This window comes from Erithacus rubecula, assembly GCF_903797595.1.
Source record: "Erithacus rubecula genome assembly, chromosome: 3".
Taxonomy (NCBI): Eukaryota; Metazoa; Chordata; class Aves; order Passeriformes; family Muscicapidae; genus Erithacus; species Erithacus rubecula.
Genome location: NC_136689.1, coordinates 54,714,142 through 54,724,128, shown reverse-complemented (window position 1 = coordinate 54,724,128; position 9,987 = coordinate 54,714,142). Strand labels below are relative to the sequence as shown.

At 40.8% G+C, this 9,987-nt stretch overlaps 1 protein-coding gene across 1 annotated transcript; it reads right to left on the bottom strand.

The window, feature by feature from the left end:
* Nucleotides 1-416: 416 nt before the first annotated feature.
* Nucleotides 417-9,563, bottom strand: HUS1 (HUS1 checkpoint clamp component). The gene is made up of 8 exons (XM_079302013.1): nucleotides 9,152-9,563; nucleotides 8,751-8,878; nucleotides 8,131-8,307; nucleotides 7,368-7,475; nucleotides 6,354-6,428; nucleotides 4,421-4,520; nucleotides 3,932-4,063; nucleotides 417-3,139 (listed from the first exon to the last, which is right to left on the bottom strand). The coding sequence occupies exons 1-8, from the start codon at nucleotides 9,201-9,203 to the stop codon at nucleotides 3,057-3,059; spliced, it is 855 nt and encodes a 284-aa protein (XP_079158139.1). The 5' UTR covers nucleotides 9,204-9,563; the 3' UTR covers nucleotides 417-3,056.
* Between the last annotated feature and the right edge of the window lie 424 nt (nucleotides 9,564-9,987).

Genomic DNA, 9,987 nt, shown 5'->3' with positions numbered 1-9,987 from the left:
CATTCACTGCTCTCCCTTCATTTATCCAGCCAGATATCCCATTGTAGAAGGCAATCATCTCAAATCTGGCTTCTTCCTATGACATGACAGTAAACTATTGAAGTTCATAAAATATAAATCTGTTAGAGTGTTAAGAAAAGCCAACTAACTAGCCAATGATCTGGTATGAAAACTGGGAAATCCAGCATTCCTTTAGTGAACTGCAATGCTTCAGATTGTGCTTCAGATTGTCATGAATAGTACATCACAAAGTGGAAGATTAATTATTAGATAAGTAACTTACCAGTCTAAACAAAGAGGCAAACATTTATGGTACTAGCCTGCACACACTAGCATAGAAGGCTCCCCTGACATAAAAATGTTGCTGAATTAATAAGGCCAGAATTTAAATTTAAGCTTATATCAGGCAAGCCAAGTGCACTGGAAATCCTTCAAGCATTTATTCACCACATATTGCACCCAGCCATATAGCAGAAAGGTTCTTGTTTTACATATGAAGAACTGAAGCAGATATTTAAGTCCAGATCACATAAGCTGTTTAGCCACCTAATCTGTGTGCACCATATCTCTGATAATGATTTTAACTGGATCATTCATGATGTCTGCTCTGGAAACAGTATTTTTTCCATAGCATACAGTGTTGAAATAACTTCAGTCTTACATTTAGTCACTGGCAACCTGCCCATTTGAGAACTGTCATTTATGAAAAACAATAATCAAACCCTCTCACAAGGGTTAACTACGGTCTATTACTTGTTCCCAGGTTTTTCTTAGGAATGCAGAGTAACACATTTTTCCACAGCTCTTTAGCACCCTCTGTTGTTTTATTTTTCTAATCAAAATGTCATTCTTTTTAAATTGCTGTGACATTATCAAAATCAGACTATACACAAAGGCTTTGACAGATACAGCACAAAAATAAAGATCAATAATGTAGTATGTAACCAAAAAGCAAGAAAAACAAGAGAAGGTTATAAGTTTCCATATCATGTCAAAAAAGGGTTAAGAGAAGGAAACCAAAAACTTGAAGGGACACAAGGGACACAAAAGTGATATGAGTATTTTAGGAAGCATCTGAGTGTTGGAATATTTATTCCATGGTTATCTGATTGATCATACTAGATGATAAAAAGAAAATGAAGGAGGCAAACCCTGACTAAAAAGACAGTAACCAGAAAAAAAAGAATTGAAAATATCTGTTTGCAGTAATTGTTGGGCTATCAAGAAACAGCAGGTTACATTGGTTTTGGCTGTGATAGCATTAGCTTTCTTCATAGTAGCTCATCTGTTCTGGATTTATGACTGAAACAGTGCTGATAACACAGCAGTGTTTTTGTTCCTGCTGAGTAGCACCTACACAGCATCAAGGCATTACTCTCACACTGCCTCACTAGCAAATATGACAGGAGTGCACAAGAAATTGGTGGGGACACAGCTGGGACAGCTGAACCCCAACTGACCAGGGGGATATTTATATCCCACAGCATCACATTCATCTGAGGGAAAAGAATAAGGAAGAAAAGGGTATTTGGAGATATGCAGTCTGTGTTCCCAAGTGTTATGTATGATGGACCCCTGCTTTCTTTGGAATGGTTAAACACCTATGCTCATGGGAAGTAGTGAATTAATTCTGTATTTTGCTTTGCCTATTAAGCTGTCCTTATCTTAACCCATGAATTTTTCACTTTTACCCTTTCAATTCTCTCCCCCACCCCACCAGGTGTGAGTGAGTGAGTGCCTGCTTACCAAGGTCAACTCACAACACAGGCAAAATGGGACTTTGCAAATGGTAAAGATGCAACCTCAGCATGTTGCAGGCAGTGGGTGGAAATATGACAACTGATGAGGCAATGTGCAGGGCAAGGGAGAGCAGGGAGGAACAAAGAGGGAGCAGGCAGAAAGGCCTATAAGCACAGTCAGTCAATACACTCATTACTGCAAGTCTACTATCTTCTCATTGGCATTGCCTCTCCTTCAGCCTTCTGATGAGCATTTGCATCTCCATGAATAAAAGATCCATTGCTCCCTTAATGTCAATGTCCCTTGAAAAAAAAACAAACCATCAAAAACCCAACACTTCTGACCATGACAAGTTACTTTCTAAATGAAACTTCCAGTCTCATTTGGCAGCATAGACTCAATCACTAAAATAATCAAAGGCTATGTGGAACATGCCAGGATAACAAATAAATCACACATGGAACAAGGAGGAAAAGACCTAAGAAAATAACCAGGAGGTAGAAGTAGGGGCAGTATTCCAAGAGTGAAATTTAATCCTGCTCTTGACTGCTTGGCATGAGAGCCTAGATGCAATCTCACCATGCCTGACACCATGATGACACAGGTTGTACAATGTTTTCTATCTGGAAAGGGAAAAAATGTGATCCACAGATAACCTGTTCTTTATTTCACTCCAACCCACATTAACAAAGTAATCCACACTGTTTCACTTGTCCTTTCAAGCCAAGAAGTAAACAAAGAGTAAGCACAAACAGAACTACTCAGGTATGCTGGAGCACGTCTAATCAAAAGTTTTCTACGGGAACAGAATTCAATTCCGTGCCACTTTGGGAGGGCTGCACATACTTGTCCAGGCAAATACCAACCTGGCAACTCTCCAGAAGGCTCCCCAGTTCCATGGAGGTATGACAGATTACTCAGAGATCCCTTAATTTGGATTGCATTGCTCAATACTGAATACACACAGCAGCAGCTCCAGAAGTGAATTCTAATTTTTTGAGGAGACTGAAGTATTTAATTGGGTGCACTTTTGGAATGCTTTGAGCTGTGGGTAAGGCAAATTTCAGTTTTGCTCCTCCTAAGAGTAAGATACATCAATACTCCCCAGCATTGTGTCTTTCACAGCATACAACTCTTCACAAAAATGTCTGTCTGCACAAGGAGGTATTTTGAATACTTCACAAATACTGAAATAATGTCCATCTGATAGCTGCATCTAACAGTGCCTCACATCAAAACACTCCAGCGACTTAGGAAAGATTTCAGACTTCATGAAAGAGGCCTCAGGTTGGAAAATGACCAAGATTCCAAAACACTCAGGCAACTGCTGGAATGAAATACTGAAGCGAAACCTCCTCATGGAGCAAGATGAAATGGACAATTCTTTTACGTACAATATCTGTAAGGAGGAGAAAAAAATAAAACACAAATCCACTTTAAAGCAGGAAAAATACTTTAAAATTAAATCTTTCAAAGATGCTACCATAAGTTATGACAGAAGGGTAATTAAACAATTTAAATCCTTGAGTAATTTAAATTTAAAACAATTTAAATCCTTGTGAAGCATTAATAGTTTATGAAAGATGATACCAAAAAGTACAGTGTAAAGGTTTGTAATGCTACACCCATTATGTAAATCTTCCTTGGGAAATTCTCAGCATCTGCACTAAACCATAACAAACAAATGTTCTCAGGAAAAGCACAAAGAGTTGTAAAAATAGAATATGAACTCCTGCATAGACTTTTGATAGAAACACTAGTTGTGTAAAAAGCACTTTAGTATTAGAATCAGAGTAAGAAAGCATCCAAAGGAAAAAACCCAACCAAAAAAATAGGCCAGTAAATTCCAATTTCTCTGCTAGAAGCTGAGGCTTTAAGACTTCAAAAAAATAATATCGCAAAATATTAATAAATATGCAAAACAAAGACAACATGACAACACACATGATTAGTGAGTCTGAGTATTCAGCTTGAGACTTTTAAAAGGGCCTGACTTATTTTATGTTTTCTTCCCCAAATGCCCAGGACTTGAATCTTACTGCCTAAAAATATAAATATTAGAAGTGCTCAGGTACAGTAAAAATAGTTGACTTTCAGAAAGACAAAACAGAAGATATGGTATTCTGCTGAGACTAAGTATGGCAAACATCCTTACTTAACTGGAATTCACAAGCAGAGCTGTTGAACTTACTGCACAATGCTTTTGTAGGATTGACCTGCTGTCCAGCAAGCAGCTGCTGCAGCTTCTTGATGTCTATGCATGCTTCAGCCATACTTTCCAGATCTCTGCCTTGACTATTACTTTCACATCCATCCTCTGATGCTAAAAGTGTAAGGGCACAACACTTAGCCCGAGCATAAAAAGCCAGTTTCAACACCCATAAGGACACACCTGAAAACCCCTGAATTGCTGGAACTCAAATGGCTTGCTTTTCAGAACAGTGCATGGAAAGGAAATCCCCGTTTTCTCACCAAACTGTCAAGAATAATGGAACAGGTTGCCCACCACCCCCCAAACATGAAACAGACACTCCACTGGCCACTTTTTCTTTTAAGATTTCATTTGAAGACTGCAAAGTACTTGATGCTATTTTCTAAAGAATAAAAGGTAAGTACTGTTATAAGCAACACACTTAAGTAATGAGATCAGACAGATACAAGAGGTAACAGGGAAACTTACCCCAGGGAGGATTTCCCAGGTCTTTAAAATGTGTTGTTACAGATACTAAGTCAGTTTCTATTTTCAAGTTCATTTCACCACTCAAGTTTGCTTCAATCACCTGCAAACAATCTCAATTTTAGACAACCCACTTTCACACTGCAGAAGTACAAAAGATTATAGTTTGGTTTTGTGCAAATACAAGCTTCCAGGAGTACTTCAGTGCAAGTCAACCATACTTTCTGAAAATGGCTTGAACATTTGAATATTCAGCTGTAAAATGCATTTCCCATCATTCCCATGTGAATTACTCTAGACCAAAGCTTCAGAAGTTATGAAAAGAAATAAGTTTAATTGCCCTCCAGTATTTTTAGAACAAGTATTAGCTTTGGGAAGTTCATGTGTTGAGAAAAAGGCTTCAGAAATAAGGGACTGAAGCTGAAGAAATTCAAAGATTCTTGAATTTCCATTCAGTTATTCAACATATAGAAAGGCACCTACACAGTCTATACGACACACACAGAAAATGTGATGGTCCAGGAGCTGACAGAGCTGCTTTCAAAAATTAAAAATAGACAACAGCTGGATCAGATCAGTATCTCCAAGGACTTTGAACTGACAGAAATTCTGGAAAAGTGCTAAAAGCTTTCAAATTCTATCCTGAAAGCTGGAAGGAGAAATTTGAAGAAAACTATATATGGTCTAACACAAATCCCAGCAGATCAGAGGATTCTTAAAGCACAACTAAGCACTTTTGTGATTAGATGAATTCTTGGTAATTAAAAAAAAACCAAACAAACCAAACTTGTACTCCAACCAGAATCTTGTATAGAATGGAGATGTCAAGCTCCCAAACAATGGACAAGTACTATCAGAAGTTGCTTCTAAGTCCATTTTGCAGCACTGATCTTGACCAGATTTATTACCAGAATGCATCTTGCAAAAATAATTTATTGTAACACTTGACATTTTTGTTCTCTAACAGCATGAAAACAAGGCACTTACACTAAGTTCAATCCCATCATACAACTATCTTGTGTGAGAAAAGAGCCTCAGCTCTAGAAACAAAAGCACTGTGCTCAATTTTGCATAAGCATGTCTACTAAGGATTTGGGGGAAGGGAAGAAAGTAAAAACAAAGCCCTCAAAATAATCTCTGAAAAGAGTTTGATGTGTATTTGCAGGATGACTGCCATTTGCAAAACTGCCAGTAACCCAGGGTAATCTCTCAACTCTTCCAGGTCTTGAAAAACCAAGACTTTTCCAATTTCAGGACTCTCAATTAACAGAAGATTTCCTATTTATCAAAACTGGTATGGACAGCATCAAAGTCAAAAGCTCTGCACCTACTAACTTTCATGTCAGTCAATTATGGTGACTGTGAGAAAAAACAACTAAATAAAAAACTGTTTCTGTCCAACTGTAGAGAGCTTTTTTCAATTAAAAGGTCTACCAACACTCTGAAATCCAAGGTAGACTGCAAACCCAACCTGTCAGTCTAAAGCATAGTGTGACATCCTGGGGTTATTAGCAGAATTTCCTTGAAATCCTACATCAAGTTTACCTAAAGTTCATTCACAGACACCTAACACAACATTCCCTTAATAGGCATTTCCTTAATGAAATAACTGGGAAATTTTCCAGCTAGATTCCTGAAGGACTGTCATTTCTTACCAGCTATAAAGAGTGGCTTGTAGCAACACAACACCATGTTCTTTCTTTCATGTATGGATTTAGTACAAAAAGCATCATTTTCTGAGAAGCCCAGGAAAAGCTCTTCAGTGAAAATCCTAAAATAAATGCCATCATTCTTTTCAGTCTTTACACAGGATTCAGGCCTTGATTTCAATGTTTAACCTATCTCAAAATAAGATAATGTGGGAGCACCAGTTTAGGCAATGTGTCCTTCATTAAATAACATCAGTAGCATAGGTGCTTTAAGTGCCTTAACTTACAATAAAATTGCTGAGATTCTTCATTCTTTCCACAACACTCTTCATTGTTTTCAGTGCTGGTAGGTAAATACTGACCTGGGAATACATAAGAACTGCATTTGCACAAGTGTTTCAGATGTGATTGAGACACATTTATTTCTACTGTCAATTCTCAGTTTGGACTGAGTTATCTATGACTTTCAGGATGCACAACATCTATCTGAAATCAGCAAATGCCTTAGGAACAGAGGAACTCTTTCCCATTATACCAACAGATCATCATTCTAGCAATTGTTCCAGACATAATATTCCAAGTCTGTGTTCAAAACAGAAGTAAGTTTTTGCAGATCAGACCCTCATATGAACATCTCTGTTATTAAATAGTCAATTACTATAGCTAAAATGAAAGAACAAGATTCCCATGATACTGCAGTGATTGCTGGAACTGCAGCAGTGCAAATCTGAAATATAAGAACAAAATACTTCCAGTTTCTGCTTATATGTCTTGAGAATCTAAATACTCTCAGCTGTAGAGGTAACAGGCATCCATAAACTCAAACAGGAGTACATTTGTACAAGGACCTTTGCTTGCAACTCTGCTAAAAGTCAAAAAGGATACTGAGAGGATATATAAAAATCAGAAGGAAACACAAATATCTTTAACTCTGCCAGATAGGCCATAATTTTCAGAAATAATAGATTATTTGGGCCATTTGGCACCTGAACAGCTGAAACAGTCTAAACTTGTGTGGTTTAGAGGTGCTCCACACTAAAGTCATGCCAGTACTTTTCTCCTCCCTTTCTTTGCTCTGAGCATCACAGAAGCAATTGGCAGTCACCCACTCATTTTCCATAGGTTCTGGGCTCTCTTGTAAGGATACAAGCCATGTTCCATACCCCTCCAAAACTGTAGCCTCCTGTCTTCCCTCTTTCCTTTCAACTCCTTTCCAAACTCCACCGGTAGTATCCTCTGTGGCAATACCATTCCACTTGCAAACTCCCCTTTCAATAGGGAATATAAAAACAGAGACTTACATCAAAGTCCGGCACACTGGGCTCTTTGAAGTCATTCCACATTCTTCTGGGAATTACTCCCACAGGAATGTCATGTGTCACAATCCTACTGCTGCTTGATAATGATGGCTTGAGGGGAAAAGAGGATGCTCTTGCAGTTAAACACAAGACTGGAATTCTAAATCTAAATTTTTCAGACCTACTCTGGGAAATGCTATAACCACATGCTCCACATTCAGTTCCAGTTTTCCTCCCTCAGTTCCTATCAATATACTTTTAAGTAGGATGTTCTTTCAAATGAGGAAGAGTTTGTGATGTATCAGTCATTACTGTATCTATAAGCTATCCTTAGAGCTGAAGAGGTAAATCAGAAGAGTTAACAGCAAAAGAATCAGAAGTCAGCATACAATATCAGGAAAAAACAAAGGCAAAACACAGAGCCAAACACTGAAACATCCTTAACCTAATAGCTTCAATGAAAAGGCAGTAATCCAGAGAAAATACAGAGGATGAAGGAATGGAGAAAAGTAGACACTAGAAAAAGTGGTTTCAATAACATAGCTTTCTTTCTTCCTCCACCTCCTCCTTGCCTTTTGGAAAATACAAAGCTGATTCTGTATACTACCAACCATGATGGCAAGAAAGGCTAATGACATGGAAAATGGCACAATGTTTCTTTAGTTTCCTAGAATTACACTAAATATCACCCTTTGATCTTAGGAAAAACACTATATTTTAAAGAACTTTTGCTTAATAATGAATGTGAAAGCATGGTTGCACTTACTAGCTCCACAGCAACACTGAGACAGGGACAGTGTTTATTAGTCAACTTGATCTTCACTGCCTTAGCATTCTGGGCAGTTTTTAATGCTCTCGACAGGTTCTCAGGCACCAGCTCTAAATAGATTTCATTGTGTTCTGCAGCTACTCCTTCCATCTGAAATTCATCGAAGAAGTTCCCCTACAATTTTTGAAAGTTGGAAACAAAGCAAACAAGAGGGGCAAGTTTTATTTGTCAGACCTTAAGCTTAGAACTGCATGTGTAGAGCAGAAACTCCCCTCTGCCTGGAATCACCTGAGGAATCACAACAGGCTACACAACCATGAAGACTCATTGCTTCAGGCTAAACCAATTAATGTCCTCCCCTAACACCTAATCAGTCCATTAGACAGTGAGTTATGCTTTCCTGCTCCCAGTTTTGGGCAGGCCCATGTGGGCCGGCACACACTGAAGCTTTACACAGAAGTGGCAATCAAGGTAAAGGGAATGTCCAACCTGGAACACCCAAGCAACCAGACAGATCCTGAGACCAGGCAAATGGAAAGTGAGGGCTACAAGTAATATCTCGCACATCAAACTCAACTGCATGCTCTGGTTTTCCACATGAACTTCCCTGGGCTCACCTGGCTCAGCTCACACCACATACTGGCGCCTCCATTCGCTACTTTGTCTGAGAGGATGAAATACAGCTTGCAGACAGTAAGGCGCAGGATGCAGGTCTTGGCTAACTTGGCGATTGTGTTAATTATACCTGCCGGAGGGAGGGAAGGAAGGAGGACATTACAGCGGTGATCGCCCCACGCATCCCGTCTGCGGGACAGAACAACTTTCCGCTTCTACAAACGCAGCCCCGTGCTGCTGCGCACATTCCTAAACACCTCAGGGCGAAGGAAAGCGCCTCAGACACCTCCTCCCAGGAAAGGACAGCGGTCCTCACCTCCGCTCTCTTTCCTTTGCCCGAGAAAGCGGGTCCCAGCCGCTCAGCGAGGCACTGCCGCCCCACAAGCCTGCCCCGCGTACTCACGGCTGAAGTGGTTGAGACAGGCGAGATCCACGATCTTAGCCCGGAATCGCATGGCGGCGCGGGCCCTCAGGCCCCTCAGAAGGCGCTCAGGGCGGGGGAGCCCTCACAGCGAAGCGCTCGGCGCGGACGGCGGCCATGGCGGCCGCTCCCCGCATGCGCGGCGCCATCGGGCGGCGTCTGCCACAGGCGGGCCGCGACTCCTTCCCGCTGTCCCGGCGGTCCGGGCTGGAGAGCTGGCTCGGAAGCGCCTTGGCACCCCCGGGACACCCGTGAAAATTCCTCTGTCCCAGCCCCGATGTCTCGAGAAACTCCTTTTCAAATCCAAGGGGCCGCTTGCAGCAGACACCAGCAGCGCCTGCTGGGGCCAAGCCCCGACGCTGCCCCACAGGACGCGGTGGTGAGGAAGGAAAGCGACAGTCGTGTTAGAAAGAGGAGCCAACGGAGCTTTGTGAGGGGATTTCCACGGCCCCACTGTTGGCCAGGCCGCCCAGAAGAAGCTGGGCAGCCCAAAGTGTTTTAAAAGGATAGGCTGTGTCAGACTCCCAGCATGATGCACAGGGGTCTGTGCAAATTTTGGAATAATTCGAAGAAATATAAAGTGAAGGAAAACTTTGTTTTACCTAGTCAGTGTGTGCAGCATGCCTATTTCCTATAGTCGGTGTCTTTGCCTTGATGGTTCTGGTTCCTTGCAGTCCTTCAAAATAAAGCATTTGTAGGGGAAATATTCTAGTGGTCTTTTTTTGGTCTGTCGGGATTGTCTGGTGTTCTTTTGTCACACTGCAAGTTTCCCAGGTCAGCTAAATTGCCTCTCTCACGTTTAATTTTGAAATATTATT

Excerpts from the sequence above, each read along its gene's own strand:
- HUS1 (XM_079302013.1), bottom strand. The coding sequence starts at position 9,203 with ATGCGATTCCGGGCTAAGATCGTGGATCTCGCCTGTCTCAACCACTTC. Across the intron at positions 8,879-9,151 it reads CTGTCTCAACCACTTCAGCC|GTATAATTAACACAATCGCC; the intron begins GTGAGTACGCGG and ends TCCCTCCGGCAG. Across the intron at positions 6,429-7,367 it reads CCAGTGTGCCGGACTTTGAT|GTCAGTATTTACCTACCAGC; the intron begins GTAAGTCTCTGT and ends ATGTATTCCCAG.